At 38.7% G+C, this 27,839-nt stretch overlaps 1 protein-coding gene across 1 annotated transcript in view; it reads left to right on the top strand.

Annotated features, from left to right (window-relative positions):
- The window catches only part of THEMIS (thymocyte selection associated), a 78,268-nt gene that overhangs the window by 40,570 nt on the left and 9,859 nt on the right, over positions 1-27,839 (top strand). The window contains exon 5 of the mRNA XM_042888175.1: positions 27,634-27,778. Coding sequence (XP_042744109.1) covers positions 27,634-27,778 — 145 coding nt within the window. The remainder of the gene's footprint in view (positions 1-27,633; positions 27,779-27,839) is intronic.

Genomic DNA, 27,839 nt, shown 5'->3' with positions numbered 1-27,839 from the left:
CCCCCCCCCCCCCCGGGTACTCAGTATGTAAACAGTATTAGATATATTCCTTGCTATTAGTTGAGGATTAGATTGCCTCAAACCAAGGCAATTTAATGTACTGTATAATTGTTTACAAAGAGTTAGTGGCAAGGAACAATTCGCTCCTACCCTTACTGTCTGTATAAGCACTATCATTATAAACAAGGACAGATACAGGACAAACAGCTGAGAGATTTGTTAAGGCAAACAAAAATCCAGGCTGAGGCGGAAAGGACTTGGGGCAGCATCTCAAAAAAAAAAATGTGCCATTTAGAAAATACTCAGTGGGTAAAATTCACAAATTGCATATTGAAGTTCTCCAGCTCCACGGGCGTTAACAGAGGGAGGTGGCTTATTTCCATGGAGCCACAGTTCATAAGGATGCAGAAGCCATGGGGTAAGCATGACTTAGTCTGAATTTAAAAAATAAAACCTGTACAGAAAGCACTTTTCCTATAAGAACTGAAATGATAATTCCCCGAAAGCATTCTTGTTTACTAATGAACCATTCTGGTTACAATAAATGGGAACTTAAAGTAGCTTTCTAATGCATCATTTAAAGCCAGCAAATATGGAGAAGCCAAGCAGTTTGTACTGATTTGCAGGACAAGCTACAAACCATATTCTGATGCCATCAGACCTGAGTACAGGTTAGAAAATTGCTGTGAATTAGGAAAGAAATCTGTGGGTTGTAGAAATGTATAGGAAGATCTCACTAGAAGAAGTCAAAGGGAGTCCTGTAACTAGTTTTGAAGAAGTCAGAAGCAATCATCTGCTTCAACAGAAAGTAAAGAGGGACAAAGTAGCTGATAGGAAGCTGTCACAGCTTGTGTAAAGATCATGTTTTCCAGAGCTGCAACTCATAGAGCTTGTTTAAGTTTCATTTAATGGAATTCAATATGGTGTAGGGACTTAGAATTTGTGTGTTTGATCCTATGCTAGATACACACACTGAGAAAAATAATGTAAGCAATCTTTTCCTCCTTAGCTCAACTAGACGAGGCACAGAAGAGAAAATATGCTGTTACCTAAACCAGATTTTTGTGGCCTTACTGAGGAAATGCATGTTCTTCTATTATTTGTCTTCAGTCAGTACAGCTCAGCATTGTTTTTTACTTTACTTTGTGCCACGCAAATAAAACTTAGTCTTCATGGAAACTACAGTGTCTGAGAGGAGAAAGAACAAGGCTAAGACTGAGAGTGCTACAAATGTGAACAGGAGACTCCAAGAGAATGTGAAAAATGCTTTTATTTTTGTGGTGGTTGTTGTGCATTTCTTTTCAAAGTTTTGTGCATGAGTAGCTGACTGATATTTAATCTTTGACAGAATAAATAAAAGTCAAGGTTTTCTTTGGGTGAAGTATTAGTTAAGATCAGGAGATTTTTTGTTGCTAAAGCACAAATGTCATCCAGTCATAGACCAGGAGAGCTCATATGCCTCCACAGCCACTCCTGTATTTTAAATTTGTGGAGGTTGCCCAGTGGTTTCTAAAGTGCCTATTAACACACCATAAACAAACAAAAACAATAACATTTGCAGTGGAACTATTTGGTAATTTGGTAATTCATTTGGTGAAATAGGATTTGAAATAATACCTTTTACAATATATAACTCAGTCAGCAGCTCTTGAATGCATAGAGTTAATATTCATATTCTTGGGCTATCTGTGAAAAGGTCAAGCAGGAGACATTTTAATCTATGTTTTCAATTTGTGGCTATGGAGTTATAGTAATAAATCATAGCAGCTTTCAAAAAGATCAAGACTAACAGTGTTGTGTAACTCTACAATTCCAAAGGACAACAGTTTTGACTAGTTTGTTTTTCTTGAACAGTTGAGCACATTTTCTTTTTTGTTGTGATATCTTATATAACTCTAACAACAATATCTAACAACATAAAATGGATGTGCTAACAACTTCAAATTAATAGAAGCTTTAAGCTTATTTCAAAAGACACATTGCCAGACACCGCCATCAAATTTTTCATTAACTTTTCAAATGTAAATGAAATTTTGCACCTAAGGGCATGCACAGGACAGCTCTAAGGACACAAGAACGCTCTGAAACACTCTGAAACATTCTTTCACTCATTTTAAGAATCCTTCAGGAGTGTTTTGTGTATTCAGATGTCCTTATACATTGTATACACCCCTAAACAAAGCGTCCTGTTTAGGATATTTTCAATATGTATCATTGTTAAGCTGTAACTACAAAGAAACCTCCTCACCAGTTTGAACGTGCCTATCAGAAGGCCTGTTTCTTCTAGTTGACACAGTTCATTAGACAGTGCCAAATTGTTTCCTTTTTGAAACCCTGACTACCGGCATGCTTTTGACTGCTTTACTTACTGTAGCTGCTCAGCTGTGACTGTACCTTGACGCCCATGTGCAGACAACTTAAGAAAATTCAGGTGCTTTCAGTTTAATGGAACTGAAATTTCTTCCAAGAATTGTAAATTGGGAAGATTTATTCTGAGAAAGGAAAGAGAGGAATATAGCATGCATACTTCTTCAGTGCTTAAGAGTCCACATGTCCTCCTGGAAGCTACAACACACCCATCTATTGTGGGAAAAACCACATTCTCAGGTGATCACTTTCATCCCAATCCTATGAGTTGTTCCAGTGCCTTGTCTTTTCCACTCTCCCAGGTTTGTGGCATGTATATTAGAGTCTTATGGGATCTGGAAGTTTCCATACCAAGAATGAGATTCATTTCTGCACAGAATCAGGCAAAAACACTGTTTAATTTGCACGTAGGTCATCAAAACAATGGTTTGAGGATTCATGCTCTTCTGCTCTGCATATTTTATTCCTACTGAACTGAAAAGATGATCTGCAAAAGTGTAGATATAAGCTTGTAGCAGAATTCCATAGTAGGGCTGGGAAAATGTTGTGTTTCTCAGATTTGTTTTTCTTAAATAAAAGTAAACATTGACATGCTAATTCTCTCTAGACAAAGAGAGAAAGAAAGAATGCAAATGTGAGAAAAGCCTCCTGTTTTTACATCTCTTGCAACACTACTAACTGAAGGGTACATTGAACTGTAGGATATCTAACAGAACCTTCTCTATCCATCCCTTTACTTTTGTATCTCTTTTTATAATAGGAATTATGGGCAAAGATGAAAAGATTTATGCACACTTTAAAAGATAAAAAGAGGGTCAATCCCTCAAAAGTGACAAGTGTAGTTGGTTTCATTTATTTATTTGTTTGTTTTCCAGATTCTAGTCTAAGCTGTGTTTACTTACTGGTTGAATCTTTGTTTCAAGTGTTGAAATTCTTGGAGAGTGCTCTTTTCTCCTGCAAATGTGCACACACAATTAATTAGAATAGATGAAAGGTGTTTATTTTGACAGATTAGCCACACAGCATATCTTGTGCTTTTCTTGCAACAAGATGTATATGTAATCTGCACAGAGGTAGAGTAGCAATTTGAATTAAAATAAATAAACAGTTCCAGTAAGCTCCTAATACAATTTTTGTGGCCAAACTGGGGTGGAGGGAAGAAAAAAAGAATAGCATTTCAAGAAATATTCATGGTTTGTACTCCTGTTATGAATTCAATAATTGTATACTGAAACTTTGTGCATATTCCTCTCCTCTCCTCTCCTCTCCTCTCCTCTCCTCTCCTCCCCTCTCCTCTCCTCTCCAACAGTTTTCACTCTGAGATAACTTTGGATAAGCATTTTAAGAAGAGAGGATTATTTACTGGTATTCCACCATTAAGAGCACATTTGTACACTTAACATTGCATTTCATTTGAAAGCTTGTTCAATTAAGATTCTATCTCTACTGTTTTAAACAGCACTTATGTAGAGAAAGACATCAAACCCCCAAAAAAGCATATTTCTTATTCTTATTAGATTTTGATTCACTTCTGCCTTGTCAAATAAGAAATGCAATATTCACCTGTCAAAAAGTTTTTTAGCCACTTAGCCACTTTAGTATACTTTACAATAATAAAAGGTGATAGATAACCTCCATTAGTGATTTGATCAGTCTGTGAAAACATCACTGTCATTCAACTTGCAGAATATGACTGACAAGTAAAACGCTCCTTGTAAAGCAGATTCAGTACAACTCCAGAGGATTAAGCATTTGGGAGTTCCTATGTCCAGAGCACTACTGCAGTTACTGCAATTATAGCACTACTGTTTCTTATTACTGCAAATCTATTTATCTTCAAATAACTAAATATAATTAAGTGAAGGATTCTTCACACACTTCTTGCTTTTACAATTTGCTTTTTGTAAGTCCATTTGTATATGCTTTTTGGGAAGAAACAACACACTGCTAGTATTTTAAAATAAATGAATTAATGGTGGGTAAGTTGGAGCACAGTTTTAGGCTTCCCAGCATTCACTAGGAACATTTTACAGGTGAAATGTCTTGATGTACATCAGCAGGTGAAAGTACCATTATTGAACATATCCTGAAAAGAGAAACAATAAATAACTATATTTCATTACCTTTGTAGGGCCATCAGTGTTTCACTGAGAGGTGAATTGACCAGCTGTAGTCTCTCTGTTTGATGGAATCACAACCAGTTGCACTAAAGTACATATGCTTTGGCTCCAAGGCAATCCTGAATGCAGCCATTTCTTTCAGTCCTGTGATCCTGATGAATAGCATCTTGGATTCTTTTCTTTAAGAGTTTAAAGGCATGATTCCACCTGGCTGCAATTTGTATCACTTTTTTTTCTTTCTTTCTTTCTTTTTCTTTTTAATGATTAACTTATTTAGGACAACATTTTAAATTCTATCAAAGCAAAAATTAACTCTTTTCCCAATGTTTTGTGACTGACACTCATTCAGGCTGTTACATGTGGATGTGAACAGCACAGGACAGTGATGTGCAATGTGTGTTCATGCCCACTGTACTGCTTGTTAATTCTCTTTAGAATGATATATTGTTTTCTCCATCGAGGTTTATGACAGTTCAAAAAATACACTGGACAAGATTCCAAAATTTGTTTTAAATGTAAGCATACCTAATTTTTATGACCATTTACCCTGTAGGTGTTTGTGGTTTTTAATGCAAAAAATTCAAGAGTTTCACATAAGCAGATCAGAAGCCTTGACTATTGAATCCTTTTGTTCTGTGTGACTCATCTTTGTTTTACCTCTTTTTGAGAACTGCAAGGTGCATTCCAATGACTTAATGAATCTGTTTATTTCCTCTCTGCAAATCTACAAATGCTCAGATCTACAAATGCTGCAAAATCACAGGCTTATTGTAGATGCCTGGAGTATTAATAATGTAAATAAAGACCATCAAAACTGGTTTGGTATTTTACAGGCAAGGAATATATTTTTTTCCCATGCAATTTATAGTCAAAAAATGTCTTTTCCCAGTATCATTCTCCTTCTGGTGCATGCTGGCATAAATAATTCCTCCACTGTTAGTGGAACTATGCTAATTTATACCCACAGAGGACTTGGTCTCAAAAGTCTAATTTAGATGACAATGCTGAAGAGCAGGGACTTGCCATTTTTATTTGTATGTAAAGTACCAGGCACTCAAGTAGTGGTGTGTCATTAAATTATTTCTAGGAAATAAATTGCCATTTGCAAGGCTTGCTCTTGGGTAAAATTATATCTTTTTGTATGACTTAAGACAGATGCAATGAGTTAATTTAAACAGCTCCTCTTCACTTCCCTAATTTTGTTCTCTCTCCTATTTCCTGCCTTTCCTCTGCTGAGCATGCTTTCTTCTTATATCTCACTGAAATAAATACATCCTTGCATGGTAGCTCAAGTACTTCATTGCAATGTTCCTTCAGTCCTGAAGTGCCTTGATTAAAAGTGAGGTAGTAGGGCATAAAAGTGGTCAATGTCATTTATAACTCCTGAGAAAGCTAAAAGTTAGATGATAAGACTTTTTAAAGCCACTGGAGCTCCCTCTTTCTCAGCTATAAGGTTTTTTGCTGCACAGCACTGAATTTTACCCTAGGGTTGTTGACTGAGTTGCAACAGATTTGACAACAGTCTCACCTGCACACTGGACTTATAACCATTAATGGGGCACTTCATTTCAGAGGAGTCATGCAATTACGCCAAGTGATGTGCCTCTGCTTTTAAGGTCTCTTGCTAGTAATTTTATATAGGTTGTGTTCTGTTTTCAACAGTCTGCTCTCCTCAACACCAGTTGCTATTCTATTTATCTTTACTGTTGTATGGGAACTGCTGAGTCACGGCCTGAACCTCTGATTGATCACCTGAGGTGAGCCTTGAGTCAGCCAGAGGAGCACAGGTGAAGGCAATTCACCTGTGCTGCCGGAAGGGGTGGAGCCAGGCTCCACCCCTCCTGGACCTATTTAAGAGCTGGCTACCAGAGGGGAAGGATCTCTTCTGGAGATCCTCCTCTTTTGGTATCTTCTAGTGAGCTCAACCCAAGGGTAAGCTCTTCTACTTATTCTCTTTTGCGATCCTTGTTTGCTTTTGCCTTACTCTTTTGATTATATTGCAATTATAACATCTTGGTTATACAACTGTATATGAGTCTTATTCCCATATAAACCTGGTCCAACAATTCTTGTACATTAGCCTCTATTTCTGTCAAAATTAATTTGAAGATAGCAGAACAGACATGTAGGTATGTAAATACTGCTAAACATGAGACAGGGCTGCCTAAGTCACAAACACTGAAGAATGATCCTTGCCATCTGAAAAAAAAAATCTGCAGAAAGGAATGCATCAAGGTTAAGGTTGTTTTAAAGATTATGTAAATGAAATGGAAAACTTATGTGTCCTATGAAGATGTTACGGGCAGTGGAGGAAGCTGTGAACTGATTCTACTGCTGTACGAGTATTTGATTCTATACTGTCATTTAGTCTTGATACTCATCCATGCTGACCTGCTGTACATTGGAATGCAGTGTATTGCATTCTGTTTTCTATTTTGTGTAAAGCAGGTTCCTGTGGTGCTTCAGATAACACTGTGAGAGGCTTGGTGATTATTGTCATGGTGACCGGCACATACAGTGAACCCTCAAGAAAGATAACTCTTTGTCTTGAGAAATCAGTTTTGATTTTTCTCAGAGTTGTTAATATGTTGGGATTCAGGTAAACCATATCTCAGCAGAATCACTGTTTTTTTGATGATAGCTATGTACATTGCTGGAGACAGGATTTGTTCAATGGTACGTAAAGAGATTGAAGTAGTTTTCCTTACTGGTAGGCTACATTTAAATTAACTGTTTTTTCAGTTCTTAAGACTGAAACTTGGTGGAAGTTTTCTGACTTCAAACCTCTGCTTCATTTAGAAGCATTCCATACACAATATATATCTCTATATATGTTTTATAAAAATATAAATGTGTGTTTGCTTCTGTCTATTTATCAAGATAAATGAATTAAGGCAAAGAATTTTGTTATGGGCTTTGTTCTGTTTGTTTTTTAAAATTTATTTTGCATCAGCTACACAGGAAACTGAATAAGAGTAGTAAAAAAGGAGAATATAAGAGTAGTGCTAGCTATAAGGGCCCTGGGGAGGTATTTATTACTATTGCAGCTGTTTTATTGCTTCAGCTGTTAAGCAGCTGGAGGGCTACTCATATCTGGGGAGCTGATTTGACCAATCATTGGAGATTTAAATTGGGATATTTCAGTGAAACAAAATTCAACTGTGAGGTACTGTAACAGTAAAAAAATTTTACATGAATATTTACTGTCATTGTATCAGCTATAGGCCAATATGGCGCTAGAGTCTTGGGGTCTCTGAGCCCTGCAGAAAGATGCAGTGAGTAGTAGTCATAGCAGATACCCTCATAGGCAGAGAATGTGTGGCAGAGAGAAAAAACAGCAGATGACTTGCCTGCAGACACCCAGCAGGTTAGTGGCTAGATATGTTGGCAGTCCTGTTTTGTCCTGAGCTAACTCTCCGGACATAATTATTTTTCTGAAGTTTTTGGGGAAGATAATAGACTCAGATCCCAGATAAAATATTTGTTGAGACATTATCCTACAAACTGAGTTCACAGCAACTGTTGTATTTTTTAACCAAGAGTTTGTCATATGGGTTGAATTAATGCTGCCCTTGAAAGAATGCACTTTTCTCATTGCTGTAATGTGTCCCTACAAAGCTATATCAAAGCTTAGTTAATTCTTTGTTAGAACAACCTTGTGAAATATTATAAGGTGTTATTATTGGAAAATTAGTTTTAGGTAGATAAAGATCATCAGCAGACAGCACTTTCTTGAATGATCCTCGCTTTGTCCTGAAAGCAGAAATAAATTTTACCACCTTGCCTTCCTGGAAACTCCTCCTTGTTCTCTCCCTCTGTTCAAGATGGAATGATAAAATGCAGGCAAGAAAGAGTTCTAGAGCAAGTGACTGTCATACTCAGTTTTCCTGAAGTAAGGTCCTCTTGTGACAGTGTACATTATAACTGTTTCCCTTGCCCAGAACATTAACTTCCATCATTTCCATGAGAGCACTGGAGTCTGAGGATTTCCTGCAGTGAAGGATTTTGATCAGAAATTAAGTAAATATTTATAACAGGACAATATTAATAGGAACTACTTCAGGTGGGCAAAAGCCATTTATTTTAGCAAAGGGTAAACTCCAGTGTCACTGCTTCCAATCTGAATCTGGCCAGTTTTTCACTGTGCTGAAGTAGCCTTAAGCTTGAGTGCATGGCAAAATCTGGAAAGAGAGTGGCTGTGTGTTGATGGCATGATCAGAAGTGTAGAAGTTATGTGAGGACAGTTTCTCTGGCTGCAATGTCATTCACAGAAAACCTAAACATATGGCCCACATAAACACTTTACAGATGGGGCAACAAAAGGTCTTGAATGCATGGAAAGGGTTGTGCAGAGTTTGCAGGGAGCCCCGGGGGGGGAGAGGGGGGGAGAGGAGGGGGGGGAGGGGGCGGGAAACCATGCATACCAACTCCATCATCCTGTCTCCTGGCTCTCTCTGGTTCTCTGTGATAAGTGCAAATCAGTTTCTTCTTGTCCTCCCCACTGGCAGATTTTTAAATAACTTTACAGATGTTGATAATGAGCAGCAGTAACAAAAAACATGGCTCTGCTCCTGTGTCTGTGTAGTATCTGTTAAAATTGGATGGGTTGTTGAGGAACAACGCTGGGAATTGATGACCCTCTTGATTTTATGGCTCTGTAATGCTACCAGATTCAGTAACCTGCCTAAATTGGAAATCTACAAAAGAGGGCTTGATTTTTTTATCTTTCACTTAGGGCAGAGGCCTACTAATTACCAAATGAAAGCATATACTAACATATTGTGTAGGTAAATAAACCTTTTCATCTATAAGAAGAAAAACTTCACTTATCCTGAAGTATTTACTGTGCTGCTTGAACCTGAGTTGAGTTCCTCTCTTTTATCTGTAGCAAGACAAAAGTAGCCATCAGGAACAAGAGATGTGCAAGACTCTGGAAGAAAACAGTATATTAACAAAATGTACTGAGCAGAGACCCTAATATAGTATCTATCCTCTCCACTGTGCCACTGCAGAGCTAGAAGTGATTGATAATAACCTTGTAGTTACTGTACAATTTGCCTACAATTTTACAGTTTCAGTCATGGCATTGATCTACAGTTAAAGGAGATAATTTCTGTGTGCTATCTTGCCAGTCTGCCAAGAGCAAAGTACCAATTGTATCTGTAGTCACTAAAAATGAATACCTGCTTGAATCCAGGGTTTAACAGGGAAGTTTTAGAGAGTTATATTATGAAACTGTTAAAAAGAACATTCTTAAGTTTGTAAGAGAGATATGATGAGGACGATCTAAACCTAGAAATTTCTATCAGTAATACTGCTTTTGTCAGCAGGGTGTTTTATAGCCTCTGCTTTCTGCCTTTCACTATATGAATGCTGCAAACCATTTCTGCTGAAAATAAACATTGAAGACTAACAGTTCTAAGACACTGAGAAGTATTTTTATAATTTTTACTTTTTTAATTTGCAAAAGTGGTAGATAACTGGAAATATTGAATGCAAATAGTTTAAAGCACATCATCTTTTCTTTCTGCTTCTTTTTTAATCTCAAACATATGCATAATGGATCAAAATACAAGCTTTTTTTTTTTTTCCAGGAAAATTTCTATTTTGGACTAGAAACTGGGCAGTTCAGCAAAGATACAGTAAAGCTATAATAGATGTATGTGAATCTTTCACACAGTACCTTCCCAATTTTATTCTACCAACCAACCCTCAAGCTTACAATGAAACAAATAGGTCACAAAACCACACAGACCACTTCCTGTAAGGAAGTGCTAAAACTGGAGTGTGATGAAACACATGGGCTTCAAAGAGCTCTACACTGCAAGCACAGCCTCTTACTTTTTTTCTGGAGCTCATTCTTACATGCACTGAAGTCTGGTTTTACTATGCCAATGTAAAAAGGGGCCTCAAAACGGTTGCTGTCAAAAAGGGGAATGCTTTCCTCCTGCTATCATGCTGGCTATAGAAATGACCATATGGACTAGGAAGAGCCAAAAGTTGCTGACCCAATACATTATGGCTTGGAAGGAGCCATTGGAGGTACCCTCGGGTTATCTATGTCACAGCTTTTTGATTTGCAAGATTTTCCTCTTATTATTTCAGTCAACACTGTTGTATTTAGGACTGCATGCCTTAGAAAATAAATGCTGAACGAATGACTTCTGCCAGCAAGTTCTCTTTTGTTACCCGGAAACTGTCTCTATCTCACAGATGCTCTTTTATGATCCATGTGAAATGAATACAAGATTTTAGTTCATCTCTAGATAGATTAGAGATTTAACTTTTTTCTCAAAAGCCTTTCACATGTAATGTGTAGTGTAGTGCTGACTGCTATCCAACAGCTGCAATAAGTTTTGGAGGTTGAGGCTAACCTGAGATGTGCATTGTTTATATATTTCTTTGAACATCACCAGGCACCCAGGTATCATAGAGGTATTTATTAGTTTTGAAGTTTTCTACACAGAAGTAAATAAATGTCTATTAAACCACAGAAATAATGATCAGTGCTGTACATTCTTTTTTTTTATTCTTGTCATCCTTCTCATAAATCGACAAAGAAGGAAATAAATGATGCCAAGTTATTTACTTTATTTATTATCTGAATTTTCATAGCACCCACAATATGTTAAACACTGTCTTTATCTCTGGAAAGTATAGTTCCTTCCCTGAGTACTCTCAGATTAAGACTTTCAGGATTTTTGAGTTTCTGACTATCAGCTATAACATACTTAGGGCCAAAAATATGTGTTGTGGTGTTTGTTTGTTTGTTTGTTTTTGTTTTGTTTTTTGTAGAAAACAGAGTCCAAGTTCCTGTTCTTCCCAGATCAGGTTTGTCCTACACCACAGTGAGACTTCCACTTGCCAAACAGGATTAGTCACTGTAGTAAACTTAAGTATGTGTGAAAGTGTTGGCAGGGTCAAAGTCTCTAAGGCTCTGGTTCTGTAGGCACTTATGCACATGCATAACTTTACTCACTGGGGCAAGAAGTATACAATGGCCAATAATCAGCCAGATGCTTTTAAGAATGTGTGTTACTTTCATTAAACTCACAGCAAGCCATTTTTTAACCAGCTTGAAAAAATATCGGGCATCAGGATCTCTGTGACTTGGTGGTGATCATTTCAGATTTGCCATTTTGTTTCCTCTAAGGCAGTTTCAACTGTGTCCCACCCATCTTTGTGTGCATTGCCTTAGAACTTAGTCAAGCACAGAAATTGCTATGAAAACTCCATGGTATGAAAAGTTGGGAGTCAGCAGGAGGGAGCAGGCTGAAGGCAAATAACTCCTCACACAGGTCACACTGGTCTATCTCCATTGCCACTGTTGTCAAGAGGATGACATCTTGGTGTGGCTTTGCCCCTGTTCTGTGGAGGATGTGGGGTTAGTCATAGCTCCTGGATGTGTGGGGAGCCTTTGCCTTTGTCTTGGCTTCAGCACCCAAGATGGGAAACTGATAACGACAGGCAGGGAGTGTTCCTACTTGACATTTTACTTGATAGCTGTTATTGCCAGTTGCAGCCTCAAAGTTCTACCTAGTAAAGACATGCACTCTTACTTCCACTTGAAATAATTTGTATTTGATTCTAGGAATATTTGATTGCTCAATAGTTATGGACTCTGGAAGCAAGGCTTTAACAAGGCAGAACAGAAGAGCTACAGTCACAAGCAGGTTGGGGCAAGAGAAGTGTAAACAAAGTCTGACTGTAGGTGGAGTCCTTTCCCAATAATCATGATCTGCAATTTAACTAGCTTGGTTAGTAAGCATAGGTCAATGGACTCCCCCAGGATCTGGATGAATTTCAGAGTTGGCTGAAGTAGGATGCGAACACCCTCTGACTGTGACATTGGCCTCAGTCTGTTCAGGTCATTGCCTATTCCAATTTTCTCCCTTGCAAAAGGCAAGGGCTAAAGAAGTCATCTGGTTTGCTGCCACTGAAGTTGCACTAGGAAGATAAATTTCTGTCCTGTATTGGGGATTACAGTAGAATATCCCAGGTGCAGCTAATGTGACAGAAGAAAGAGGCCTTCACTTCCCCAACCAGTCCTTTCTTGTTAGTAAGAATAAGATCAAGCAGCACACCCCTCCTCGTCAGCTCCTCTATCATCTGCATCAGAAAGTTATCTTCAAGGCATTGTAGGAACAGCTTGAATTGTGTGTAGCTGGCTGGCACACATCAACCTGTGTAAAATATTAATTTCCCTCCTATTCGTAACCTTCCTTTAAATTTGGAAAGCCATAATGAAATCTCCCCACAGCCTTCTCTTCTGGACACAGTGCTCTAAATGGGATCTCAAAAGGGCAGAGTAGAGAGGGACAATCACCTCTCTTGCCCTGCTGGCCACTGCACTTCTGATGCAGCTGAGGGTACCATTGATCATCTGGGGTGGAAGCTCACACTGCTGGCTCATGTTAAGCTTTTCATCTACCAGGACACCAAAGTTCTTCTCAGTAGTGCTACTCTCAAGGAGTTTTTCTCCTAATCTGTGTGCATATTTAGCATTAACACAACCCAAGTGAAAAATCTTGTGCTTTGCTCTGATGAACCTCATTAGGTTCACATGAGCCCAACTTTCGAGTTTATCAAGGTCCCTCTAGATTCTTCCCTTCTTTCTGCCATATCAACTGCACCAGTAAGCTTGGTGTCATCAGCAAACTTGCTGAGGTTGCACTCAATCCCATCATATTTGTCACTGACGAAGATGTTAAAGAGTACTGGTCCCAAGACAGACCCCCAGGAACACTACTTGTCACTGGCCTTCACCTGGACATAGAGACATTGACCATACCCTCTGTTTTTGACCTTCTAATCAATTCCTAATCTTCCAAATAGTCTTCCCTTTAAATCCATAGCTCCCCAATTTAGACATAAGGATGTGGCAGGGAACCATGTCAAAAGCCTTGCAAGTCCAAGTAGATGACATCAGTTACTTTCTCTTTGTCCACTGATGCCATCAAAGAAGTCCAATAGGTTGGTCAGGCATGACCTTCCCTTGTTGAAGCCATGTTGACTGTCTGGATCTCCTGCTCATTTCTCATGCGCTTTAATGTCTTCCAAGGGGGTCTGCTCCATGATCTTCCCAGGCACAGAGGTGAGGCTTGCTGGCTTGTAGTTCCCCAGATACAGCTTCTTCCCTTTCTTGTAAATAAGTTTGATGTTTCCTTTTTCCAAAAACTGTGGACTTGGCGGACTTGGCTTCATAGTCACAACTTTTCAAATATGATGGAGAACATCTTGGCAACCACATCAACCTGTTCCTTCAGACCCCTGGGATGCATGTCATCTGGTCCCATAGATTTGTATATATTCAGTCTCATGAGGTAGACTTGGACTTGCTCTGCCCTTACAGTGGGGAGAGTTTGTTCCCCCAGTTCCCATCAAGAGGTCTGGGGAGGTAAGGTTCAGAGATGTGAAAAATGAGAATCCTGGCTGCAAGAGAAGATGGAGGCAAATGACTCATTTAGTACCTCAGCTTTCTCCATGTCTGTTGTAGTTCTTCTTTCTCATTTATCACAGAAAGTACGCTCTTTGGCCTATCTCTTCTGACCAATGTATCCATAGAAAACTTTTTAGTTGCTTTTAACATCTCTTGCCAAGTTCAGTTTCATCTGTCCCTTGCCTTTCCTAATCTTATCTCTTCATGTCCGGTCAGCATCACTGTATTCTTTCCAGGTGACATGTATTTGTTTCCACAGCCTGTACATGCCTTTCTTTTCCCTCAGTTTGACCAGTAGGTCCTTGCCAAGCCATGCCAGTTTCCTGTCTTCCCTGCCTGCTTTCTTATTCTAGGGGATAGGGAGCTCTTGCTATCACAGAAAGACATTCTTAAAGAGTAGCCAGATTTGCTCCACTCCTTTAAAAAGATCTTCCCAGGAGATCTCATCCAACAATTCCTTAATCAGCTTGAAGTTCATTCTTCTGAAGTTCAGTGTCCTGATTCCACTCTTTGCCAGGATCACACTGATCAGATTTGTTGAAGGTGCAGATGAAATATACCATAATCTACAAAATAATCTGACATGTGACACAGAGCATTTAGGGGAGGCCAGGTCTACACATTTGTACTACTTTCTGTTATTAAGACTGAGAAACTCGTTCTACTTGTGCAAGCAATGGGTCTACAAATATTACCTCTCGAAACTGACATGATTGATGACATAATAATCTCTTTCATAAAATTCTGTGAGCTTGCTTAGGGTTATTTCATTTTCCATCTCCTGACATAAAAGTGTCTATATCAGAAAAAAAAATCTGTCTGACCATCTGAATGTTGAGAATGAAGCCTCAGGAGAAAATTGCATTTCAATTTGAAAGGCTGGTGGCTGAATTGAAACGCAAACGAATGATTAAACTTATTCAAAGATTGAATGAGACCAAATTTTAGACTGCAGAAATAAAAGCTTTTCTATATTCCCAAGGTAATTTGGTGGACTGAGGAAACCAAAACAGTTATGTTGTATGTGAACTTATAAGAGATGAACAACTCTGCTCTCAGAAAAAAACTGAATAGTGCTTTCTTGTTAAGAAACATTTCTAAGCATTGTCCTCTGAATGATTATGAATCCAATCAGAGAATCTTTCATCTGATATATATCTGTTGTCATTTTGGCAAAGTCTTCTGAAGGCATGTGTAGATGTTTTGGCAGCTCAGAATTTAACAGCAGTGTTCATAACAGCTGCAAGAGTGCTAAAAAATATGCTATCTTCTTAGACTTTGTTAAAATGGGAATTCATTATTTTGGTCAAGACATGAAGATACTTACCATTTAGACTGTCCTCTTCACATAGGAACATCCAGAAAAATGCTGAACAAACTGTCTGAAAAAGTTGCTGTAGCACACTGAGGCTATGTGCAAAATTCAGACAATGTTTGAAGAAGTTGGACATGTACTGAACAAAACTGAGTGTGAACTCGGGAGAAACAGTATCCGTTTTCAGGGCTGCCTAGTCACAAGTATCATCTGTAGAATGGCAGAAGTAGCAGCTCAGGCATTATTGGGGTATGATCAGTTTTCAAGAAAAAAGCATGCTTTACATGGGTAAAGTTTCATGCTCCCCTTTTGAGAAGATATGAGGATAAGCTATTGAGTGACACTAATGAAATACTGATTATCCTACTATTAACCCAACCATTATTATAGTGGAAGTAGTGTTCCATAATGAATTGTCCCATATCATAAGGAGAGAAGCAATGAAAGGAAACCTATTTGTTAAGCATGCTGTCTGACTGAGAAAAAAAATCTGCCCTGAAGTTTTATAAATAACCGAAATATTTAAATACCTTAGAAGATTAAATCATAGACCTTTCTGCGTCCATCAAGAGCCCCCACAGATATTGACTCCTGGAAAAATATGATTCTCTTAATTACTCTTGCAATACATCAATATTTGCTTAATGGACTGCCCATATCCAATCTACCATAGCTATGGTAAGAATACTGTCATCAATAAGTGGGCAATGAGAAATTATCTGCTCAGAACACTTGTCTGGGTGCATAATTACCCATGTAAAACTTGTTGGCCCAACCAGCTGGTCAAAATCTATTTGATTTGAACACCGTTTTGTCAGTTTTGTGATTAGTGCTGGAAAGGCACACCAGGATACAAGGTGAAACCTGATGATGCTACACACTGAGAGCATAAGCAATAGACTGCCCCAGAAACTGAGAATGAAACAAAGATCTTTTGGTGCTTCCTATAAGCTTGAAGACTAGCATTCCACAAAAGCTAAGTGAGGATGTTACCAAGATTATCAGATACAGACTTCATGTTCACCTGTGCATGATTAAATACAGGCCATTTCTGTCAACTAGAAATACTTGCATGTTCTGTGTGTTACATCTACAACATGAATTGCTTGTACTTCCAAATTTTTCTTAACATCACTGGTGGTATGTGGGAGCTGACCTACATCACCTGACTGCGATGGGATCTCTCTCTCATCTCACCACTGTGTATTGTTCCAGGCAGTCTTTAAAAATGAAGTCATCTAGGCTGAAAACTGCTTGCAACTCAAAATTCCTCAGAGGTCTTTTTCCCTGCTTGCAAAAGACTGTGCTACAACTGATCCACTGCAGATTTTACAGGTTGTGTAGAAGTTCAGCAGTATCATGAAGGCCCAAGATAGAAGTGTTCTACATTTACAAACCAATATTTCCACGATCCAGTTCTGATAGTTCACCTAAGTTTAAGCCACAGATTTAGGATACTCATTAATACAGTAATACAATGGTCTGGATTACAGGAAAAATAGATGTCAGTACAGCACACAGCTCTAGCAGGGCACCTGCAATGCTGGAGTGTCTCCTTATAGATCTCTTGAAGAGATCTTTGCTCTGAAACCCTGCATGGGCAGTTCCTAGCCTTCCCCACAGCCCAGGGGAGCATATATGATTTGTCTAACAAGATTGTTTCCTTGATAGACACACTGTTTACTCAGAATACAATAAAAAATGTTCACAAAAGAAAAAAAAAAAAGGAGGAGGGGAACTATTTAGAGTTCACATTTCTGCTCTTTCTCTTAAATGTTCAAGACAAAATAAGGGATAGCATGTGCATTTACTTGGTTTACACAAGAGTGTTCATGTTGACAAAAATAATATGCTGCTTATCTCCTTTCATGAAATAACTTTGAGGAGTTGTGTTATAAAAAAATAACTACAACTATAGAACTTCTCTCTCTTAATTGACTTTTTTCTCTCCTGTACAGTTTTTTTTTTTTTACATTATTTAGATTTAGATTGTACTTAGTCCTTTCTCATCTGATTTAGATCCTGTTGCTGTGTGAAAGCCAGTATAATTTTAAGAGGCAATATTTGGAGAATTTTAGTTCACCTGAGCTGAAGCCATAAGCTAAGCCACAGTATCACAGTACAGGCACAGGCTACACTTTTATGTTCATTTTTTAATAGAATCCTAAATAAACAGAACATGGTGAAAATGTGTAACTACCATCTCCAGCATAGTTCCTTTGGGAGCATCAAAAATATGCTAAAGACACCGTCACAGTCACCACAAAGTATGAGAACATATAATTGCCACATAACTGAGAAGAAGATGAGCCAGGAGACCTCTCAGACCCCTGTACATTCAGCAGCTGCTGTGCCCAGAAGGAGGATGTTCTGTGTAGGAATGCAGGAAGAAGAAGGCATTTTGTATTGCACACATTTTATTTTAGTACCAGAAACCTCACTCCCTTGCAAGCCTACTCTCCCCTTATATTTTGTTCCCCACAGAGAAATGAAGAAATTCAAAATTCAAGCTGCTAATAGCTCAGTTTGTCAAAACAGTCTGAAATGTCCCTTGTAATGGTTTTTGCAAATACTTGTGCTATCAGGATTCAAACTTTCTTCCTTCTGAGAAGGAATGCAGCTCCTCCCTGCTGTATTCTTCAACTCTGATAATAAGCCAGAACCCCAGTGACCTAGTCAGGTTTGGTAGCCACCGGTGTGCAGTTTAACACAGCTGTAAGCAAATTCTGTGCCACACTTTGAAATTATGTCAGATAACAAAGAATAAACAAGAAAGGGAAAAAAAAAAAGGGGGGGGGCAAAATAGTTTATTTCTGTCAAAACATATTAGCTTCTAGTGGGCAAGCTGAAACACATACTCATACTTCTATGTACATTTATCACAGAATCACAGAATCACAGAATTGTAGGGGTTGGAAGGGACCTCCAGGGATCATCGAGTCCAACCCCCTGCCAAAGCAGGTTCCTACAGCAGGTCGCACAGGTAGGCATCCAGGCAGGTCTTGAACATCTCCAGAGAAGGAGACTCCACCACCTCCCTGGGCAGCCTGTTCCAGTGCTCCGTCACCTCACTGTAAAGAAGTTCTCGCGCACATTTGTGCGGAACTTCCTATGCTGCAGTTTCCGGCCGTTTCCCCTTGTCCTGTCTCCACTCACCACTGAAAAAGAGTCTGTCCTCATCATTCAGCCCCCCACACCTTAGATATTTATAGACCTGGATCAGGTCTCCTCTCAGTCTTCTTTCCTCAAGGCTGAACAGACCCAGTTCACTCAGCCTTTCTTCACAGGAGAGATGCTCCAGGCCCTTCACCATCTTTGTGGCCCTCCGCTGGACTCTTTCCAAGAGATCCCTGTCTTTTTTGTCCTGGGGAGCCCAGAACTGGACGCAGTACTCCAGATGAGGCCTCACCAGGGCAGAGTAGAGGGGGAGGATCACCTCCCTCGACCTGCTGGCCACGCTCTTTTTAATGCACCCCAGAATGCCACTGGCCCTCTTGGCCACAAGGGCACACTGCTGGCTTGTGGCCAACCTGTCGTCCACCAGGACACCCAGGTCTCTCTCTGCAGAGCTCCCCTCCAGCAGGTCATCCCCCAACCTGTACTGGTGCATGCAATTATTCCTCCCCAGATGCAAGACTCTACACTTGCTTCTGTTAAACCTCATCCGGTTTTTTTTGCCCAGCTCATATATACATATATATAAATGTATGTGAGGAGATAAATTCTTGGAGAGGTTCGAATCTTACAAAAATACCTTTTAGAATAAGAATGCATTTTACTCATAAAATAACCCATTTCTCCTTCACTCCTGCTGTTACATTCCCCACTGTGGCCTGGAAACCAGATGGTTTTCAAAAACAAGAAGCCTGATTCTGAACTCACATAGTACTGAGTAAAGTCGGGGTAATGCTTATGGACTACATGGAGTGGGTCCAGATTTACACCCAGTTTCTAAGATCAGAATCCTCTCTGAAGTATTTAATTCCTACCAGTGTGGTGCCCCGCTGCTTCACTGAGGCTGCTGTCTGCCATGCACAGCATTTTCTGTCATTCAGTAAGAGGAAGCACAGTGTGAGCCCTGCAGCTGGACCTGCAGACTAATTCTAGGAAGGGAAGCACAACAGCCAAAACTTGGAAATGATTTATTTTAAAACTCTTGCTCTCCCTCCCCAACTCTCTCTGCAGGGCCACAATTACAGGAAATGGGGCAGGATACATTCAGACCAAGGGGAGCCAGAACAAAGCTGCAAGTGGATCAGGAGTTCAAGGGGAGACGGGACAAATGCTTGGACCCGTTGAGGATTACAGACAAACCGCATCAAACTCAGGAAATTCCCTGAGCTGAAAATAGAGACTAGAGAGAAGCAGGTAGTCAGGCTATGTCCTTACTTTCACACAGTGCCTGCTTAGGATAATGGTGAAGAGATTTTGAGACATATCTTGATCTGGACCAGGGTGGATATTATTTCTTTTTTTTTTTTTTTTTTCTTTTGGCAGAGAAGACCTGAGGTTTGAGGGAGAGGCAGCCAGGAGAACAGTGCAGTGAGGGACTCCTCATTTGAGACTCTCTATCAGGAGTTACAGGAAATTTTCTTCTTTTCATTTGGTTTCAGTTCAAATATTCCCACATTAAATTGAACTTGACTTCAGCATTCAGATTTCACTCTGTTGAGTAGATTACATCTGCAGTTTGGCAGACCTGCAGATAATTAGTTCTCCTTGTAATTAAATTTCCAGTTAATGTCCCATTAAGATAAATGAGAAGAATTTGCATCTTCTTTTTAAGTGGTAATTTCACAAAATGCAACATTTCATAGACTTTGAGCAAACAAGCACTTCCACTTGCCAAGGTCAGATGCAATTGTAATATAGTAGCAGATCTTAATATTCACATCTTCAGATTTTTATTTTATTTTTTTCCAAGAGCCATCCTGAGGAAGAACAGAGCCTGCCTCATAGTTAAGAATCCTGAGCAATGGGGTCCAGTTCTTGCTTCTGTTCACAGTCACTTTCTTATGCAATGAGTGTCATGGAAACCAAAATTTTCACAGGTGGCTGCTAAATGCCTTTCCTTGTGCAACCTGAGGCAGCTGGGGCCTGTTTTCTGCAGCTGAGCACTCACCAGCATGGCTGAGAGCAGCAGGCCAGGCAGGCAGGGAGGCAGGGAGTGCTGCAGCAGAGGTGACGTGGTTAGGAGTGGGATGTGCAGGAGGGGGATAGCAGGGAGACCTAGCCAATACCCACTAATTTTCTGAAGATATGAGTACAGGAACATGCCGGCATGTAAAATGTGGAAAAAAAATACATTCCTCTGCACAAGGCATTGAACAAAGGAAGTGCCGTCACAGTCTAAGTACTCAGGAAAAAGTGTGCTTTGAGGTGCAGGTGTATCTGAAAAAGAAACAGAATACAAATATCATAGACGCTAGCTAAAGAAGAAAAAACCCTCTTCTCTGCTGTGAGGCCCTGGGAGACAAGCACTTCCCCCTTTGTGTATTTTATGAGGTAGGAGGAGGGGAGAATGAAGAGATGGAGCTGAGATGACGTGCAATTCTATATCTAGCATTTGAACTATTGCTAAACATTTCAAAATACTCTTCGGATTTGCATCACTAATATCTGAAGGTATATGCTCAGTGATTTTGTACTGGCTAATTGTTTCAATCCAGAACACTCAAAGATGTCCTAGATTGTTTTCTGTTCTTTTGCGTGTATACAAACAGAGCAGGAATAGTATGCCTGAGAAAAGAGACCAACAGTTCCAGTTACCCACAGACATAATAAATCCTTTGGTAGTAAATCTTCATTTAAAAATTTTTTGAGACATGTTCTGTACCATTCTTGGACTGATTTTTGGTAAAGAAAAGGATCTTATTCAACAATAAGTGGTTAGATGAATACTGTGAGCTCTGAATGAGTGCATGAAACTTGTTGGATAAGAACAGAAAGCTTCAGGCTCTGAAATTCTGGAGCAAGCAAAGAATTTTAGCAGAATGTAATAAAGACACACACTTGCATATTTTTATTTATAACATGATGCAATTCATCTGTAGCTAAATCAGCTGTAGATTTCTGTGAATTATTTATCTGAAATGTGGGAACTACTCTTAAAGAGCAGCGATTTTTAGTTACCTTCTTAAAGCCATACGAGATTTCTTTGAAAAGCTGTGATATGCACACAGAGCAGCCCTTCTCTAAAGGTTATGCTGCTGGCTGGACACAGTTTTTCCCCATTTGCTGCTCTTTCTCCTCCTAAATCACAGAATTGTATGGGTTGGAAGGGACATCAAGAGATCATCAATTCCAGCTCTCCTGCTAAACAGGTAAACGATCAAACCTCAGTCTTTTTAGGTAAGATGTTTTAGCATTTCACTGCATGGCACTATCCCCAAGAAATGATCAACTCTGATGAGTATTTTCCTTCTGCCTAGCCTTGATACAACTGTGAAATTTGTTTCTCATGTGGTTTCAAATGCAGGGAAAGGGGTGGACCAGAGGGAGAAATCTTTGTCAGGTGAGAGGTGAGGCGCTAAGCATTTAGCTATTTTTTTTGTATTGCTGAATTGTACACCCTTGGGAATAACTTCGAGGTGCTCAGGCTGGGCTTAAGGCAGAGAACACAGCCATCTAGCGGCTGCCGCAAGCACCTTCGTCGCGTGCCGGAAAAAGATCCCCAAAACAGAAGAGTTTGTTCCGTTCTTACAAAAATGCCATTTCCTTCGTTGTTTATTCACTGTTAGTCACTATGCCATCGGAATATTCATTCAAGCTCACAAATAGGTTGAGCGTTGGGTAAAGCTCAGCGTGTTCTGCATGCTGTTGGTTTTTTGAAGACCATTCAGTCTGATACGCTGTTTTTATTTCTTTAGAAAAGGATGTAACTGTAGCGTGACTTTCTGCTTAGTTTTGAGTTTGAAATCCTTATTCAAGCTTTGGGCAAAGATAAGCTAAAGCTCTCTCCACTTTCTCGAATATGCTTATTTTTAAATATGCATTTTGAACTCTATGCCTGCAGTGGCATCTGCCTACAGGATATCATGACTTTATTATATAGCATCTCCATTGTAATCTTCAGAAAAACCTGACAACACAAAATTAACTGTGGTGTTGTAAGCACATACAGAGAGTACCTTGTACAGGAGAAACCTGTTAAGAATTTGAACCCTGATTTAAAAGAAAAGTTATTTAGTCAGAGTTCCATGTCCCTTCCAGGCAAAAAAGAGCTCATTAACTAATGTGATTTTGTTCTTGCCTTTGAAATGATATAATCTTGACCGTTTCTTGGGCAAAAACAGTTCATCTGTAGTTTATAGTACCTTATGAGTTCTGCAGGCAAAAAATTTTCCAATGTGTTTCTGTCCTGTATGTTAATGAGGTTAAATGAGGATCTTCTTTATTTCTCATGGCCTTTTTCAAGCATCTTCTAACTAGCTCTTCTTTTCCATAGTCCAGTGGACTGTGGAAAATGAAGGCTTGATATCATGTACTGAAATCAGTGCAATGGGGAAGGCTGTTAAAATTTTTCAGTATTAAACCGTAGACCCTTGTCAGTGCCCTTAGCCATAGGTACACTCTGTCCTTGCAAAAAGTACATTGATCTGCAAGATAAGTTGCCTTGCCAATGGATCACGTAAGAAGGCTACCTTGGGATACAAGTGAGTAATAATCCGAAGGCAGTAATTTCCTTTCAAGTCCTAACTGACTGCCATAATAATGCAAATTTCTTTAGACATGTCAGCAGTTTCCGTTTTTGTATTTCTGTCATTTGAATTTGTGCTTCCCATCTGTTACATGGAAGAAACCCATTCCTTCTATTCATACACTGGATGAAATTTTATTTTGAATAACGTTGCTGTAATTCTGGATTGAATAAGTTTAAAGAAATGTAATTACTCCAGCTTAGACACTTAAGAACCAGGAAAGAATTTGGATTTATGTTTCAGGAGGGCCTGAGATAGCTCTTACCCTGGTTCTGTATTGATACCACATGGGAGTCAAATTCTGAGTATTTTCTCTGATTTGCTCCAGCTCTTAATTTTCCCTATAGACAGTCATACAGATATCATGAAGTTTGGAGCCAAATGATCCCTATTGATCTAGGTAGCTTGTCAATGTACAGGATGCTCTGAAACTCATGAGATTTTCTCTATATATCAGCAACCGTGACTAGCTTGTCAGACTGATGTGCCCTTCTATATTTTTCTCTCATCATGTCTTTAAAACACACTTCAAAATATTAAAAGCTGAATTTTCAGCTTAGTTTGGGCCTCTCCATGAACACTCTGTTTTATGACTCTCTTGCAGAATATTAGTTTGTAGCGCTGATAAATGGCCTTTTTTGTTTGAAAGGAGCGCAATGTATTTGGACTGAAAAGCCATTTATCACACTTCCACTCTTTTTTTTCTTTCCTGCTGGCAAGGTGCATGTAGCAATTAAGCATTTTACAAGTAAATTACCAGTGTAGTATATGCCAAAGAAAAGTATCTGTCTAGAGCTTTGGCTTGATTTTCTGAAGACAGTAAAGTGTGCCTCTCCAAATTGTCTTTAAAGATTGTAGTAAAAGGTTTATGATCTGTATCTGCTAGCATGGGTGACTCATAATAAATGCACTCCAAAGGTGTAGTGCCATGTCCAGCACTGATTGCTCCAGCAAATGAGTACTCCTCTTCACTGGAGTCATTTGTAATCATACAACAGCTTGACTTTCTGTCTGGAAAGGCACCGTTTTGTCAAACTGGTTTATGCCACTACATCTCTCATAGCATTTTCAGAGACTATGACAGCTGTTGGTTTCATATTTACTCCCACACTTTTCTGCACTTTAAACAAATGCTGCTTCTCTTCCTTACTCTGAATGTTCTAGATACTGTTGAAGCTTTCTTTCATTGTTTTTTTTTTTTTAAAACAAGAAAAGCAACTAAAATAGTAATGCATATTATGAACACACAAATTATTTTCTTTCTTTATATACAGATTTAACAGTTTTTACTTCTTGTATGCTTTAACAGCTCCTCCGTCTGCTATTCTACCTCAGAGGTTATACTCGTTTTGCTGGGCTACTCTTCCAATTAGTTTTCCTTGTCTTACTGAGAAGTTATGACCAAATCGTGATGTTGGCTTTATGTGTGGTATGCAGATTGCCTCCAGTAGTTTTTAGCAGACATTCTGCTTGCAAAGAAGCAGAAATGTCAGGATCTTGTGCATCATGGATTACAATTCTGATCCTCTAAGAGGAAAGATACAACACTCTATAGAGTTCCTCAGCCTGAAGAAATGACTCAGGAGAGAGATTATATATGTAAAAACCTGAATGCAGGAAAAAAGTGAATAGAGAGTGAACACAAAAGCTGCATGAAATTATTTGGTAGGATGGTTTAAAGAAAAAAGGAAAATTACACAATGCAGAAGTAAGCTCTGGAACTCATTGGCACATGATGTTGATATCAGAATTGTAAATGAATTCAAAAAGCAATTGCACATATTAATGGAAGAAATATTCTCAGGGACTATTAATAGCCTGGATTTCTAAAGGCAGATAAGAATTCAGCTTGGAGCAGAAGCAGCAGCTAGCAATTGCAAGGGCAATTGGCATTTTTGGAAAAGCTTCTCTGCTTCTGGTGCTGTAGAAGGGCAAAGTATTTTTGTGTGTGCAGATGTCACTGCTTCTGGGGTGGGCAAGGGGTGAGCTGTTGAGGTGAACTTACACACACACACACGCAAGTGTAACGCTTTATGCTCTTTAAGCAATCAAGGGAAATTAATTCCAACTGCTCTCTCTGAAACTCAGTTTTCTACTTCAATCCATACATGTTGGATAAATTCTGCACTCATTTTCAGCTTCTGCAGAATGTTGCAAGTTTTGTCTTACCAAAATGATGAATCTCTCGTCTTTTAGTTCTCACATGAGCCTCACACTTATCCTGTTTGATCTAACGCCTCTTATTTCCTGAGAGAGACTTTGCTACACTACCTTACCTTTACAACCTTGTTTGCCCTCTGAGTTATTTATGGACAGTGAGTGAACCTCCATATAGACTGTGCTGTTAAACCTGCCTAGTATGTGGAAGATTACTTTAAGACTTTGTAATTTTTGTGCAGTTTAAAAAAGCTTCTTATCTCTGCTTGTCTCTGCTTTAACTGTTACCTGTAGATCCGTTAAGGATGTTAAAGTGATATCAGATCTCAGCAGATAATGAAGTGACAGTCCAATTCCTGTTATCCTGTTGGTTCTTATGTGTTTGAGTTCTGCATATTTTAATTTATTTACAGTGAGCTCCAGGCAACTACTCTATCACGATGTTTGTCTTTGTTGTGGACTGATAAGATCAGCACAAACTCCAGTTACGCTATTCCTAATGAGAGAATATTTCTGTTTGAACACCAAGACTTGTTTCTGAGTTATTTAAGGCAACATAAAATAAATATTCTGAACATATTAATTTATTATTTTGATTGCAAGGATTAATATTCTCAATAAGGATCTGAATAGAAAATAAAAGAATGTCAGTGTTGGGTTTTTTTAATTTGATTTATTTTTTACTATTATTTCTATAGTTTAAGGTCATTTAGTTTCCTGAAAACTGACTTTTGACTGAAAGCATTCTGCGTGCCAATTATCCCCAGTAACTCAAACAATTTGCCAGCAGTACATCCCTGTCTTTCCCAAGACCTTTCTATTGTGATAAACAGACATGAATGGTAGTGAGGATAGGACAAGTTTCGTGACGGCCTTGAAAACTGTTATTTAAGCATGTATTTTCTCCATTCAGAAGGTATTCAGTAAGTGCCCGTAGAGTGTGCTCATATTACCAGGGACAGGCTGGCAACAAATCTGTAGGCATATTTGGGTGCAGATGATCAAGAAAAAAACTGGAGATCAGAGAAAGGCCACACTCTGCTGGTGAAAGAAAGTGAAAGATCCTGCAACTTCAGTAAAGTCATTCCATATTTCACCAGATTAGCATTGTTTTAGTTCTAACCATATCATTTCCACTGGGTTATTTTTATTTCTTGCCATTAAGGGCTTTTTCTGATGTTTCCATTCTCTCTGAAAAATTTTCCTCAGCTTGAATTTCTTCCATGAATTACATCACTATTACAAGCTTTGCTTGGTGTCAGAGGCTCTTTTGCAATCAAGGAGAGTGCTAGCCAGCACTGTACAGACTGTACCACAGACTTGCATCAAACACTGTAACTCAGTCAACCCCTGCAGTTCGAGTTTTCATTGTTAATTCAGAAAAGGGAGAACTACTCTGGGTTCTTCTAAATGAAAAAAGAAATAGTATTTTCCACTTGTATCATGTCATGACCTGAGGAAAATTGTCCATGTATTTTACAGGTTTTATCCTCAGCTCTTCTGCTCAAAATGCTCTCCTAAATATTTCTGTTACTGGTGACTTTCTTATTGCTAGCTGGTGTCTTCTGTAGAAGGTGCAGATTATTGTTTAAAAATTGAGTTCATGTTCTACTTTCACAAATTGTGGGTTGATCCTGAAAAGATCAGACACTATTGTTCTGTAACTACTGTCAATTTTACCAAAGCGACCTTCTGTCTCTGAATAGAATGATTTTATTTTTGCTGAGGAAAATCTATGTAAGATTTTGAATGGAAAACCTTACAAATTATCTAAAAAAAATGGACTTTCTGGTATAGTGATCGCAACTGAACTGTAAGCCACTACAGCTCTACAGCTACTCCATATTTGCAATAAACTTTTTTGACACTTTAAATTAACAACTACTTACACAGGTAAAAAAACATTTTTTTGACTGAATATTTGTAATATAAATAGATTACACTTTAAAAAAATAGAGTTACAAAAATATCTGTATCAAGCATGAAATCCAAGGGGTGAAACTTATTTTCTGCCATGTTATAGTATAGCATTATAATTAATTACACCATAACTGTCTATTCCTATCATCTTATCTCTCCATGCTATGAATGCTACTGAATAAATGTAATTGAAATGTCAGACTTCACACAGATTTGTGATATAATGTATATCAGAACTAATTTCATAACTCATTATATCAATCATCAATACAGTAGAAGTACTTATTCAAAAAGAACTCTACATCAGCCAGAAGAGATGGATAAAATTCCTCCTTGTGTTTGAGTCTACATAGCCAATTAAATAGAAGGGAGGTCTGTTTTAAAGATTATTTGTTTACATATAGTATCTTTTAATCATCTTATTTTGTGAAGTACTTGTCTCAAATATAAGAATTATGGTGACTGATGATTTGCTTTGGCAAACAGAAGATTTGTGGTTAAATTTTAAAGAAGTGACCCAAAGAATGTTGCTCTTATCTGTCACATCTCTAAAAGTACTGAGTCTGGAGTAAAGATTTACACGTGAAGTCAATGTTTTCTTCTATATAATTTCAGAATTTCTGTGTAGACACCAAGAAGAAATTGTGCTCAAATCAAGACGCTGATGTTTTTGTTAGTTGCCAGAATGATTTGGTGCATCGTGACAATGAGAAGGACGTGACTGGGGAAGCAACATTAGTGGAAAACCGTGTGATTAAAGGTTAGTTAAGACTTATGATTTGAGTTATGTTTTAGCAAAGCTTAACTCCTGCCTTGATAAA

This window comes from Lagopus leucura, unplaced genomic scaffold, assembly GCF_019238085.1.
Source record: "Lagopus leucura isolate 7727_CA_CO unplaced genomic scaffold, USGS_WTPT01 Super-Scaffold_73, whole genome shotgun sequence".
Lineage (NCBI taxonomy): Eukaryota > Metazoa > Chordata > Aves > Galliformes > Phasianidae > Lagopus > Lagopus leucura.
This window is presented reverse-complemented; position numbering and strand designations above follow the sequence as displayed.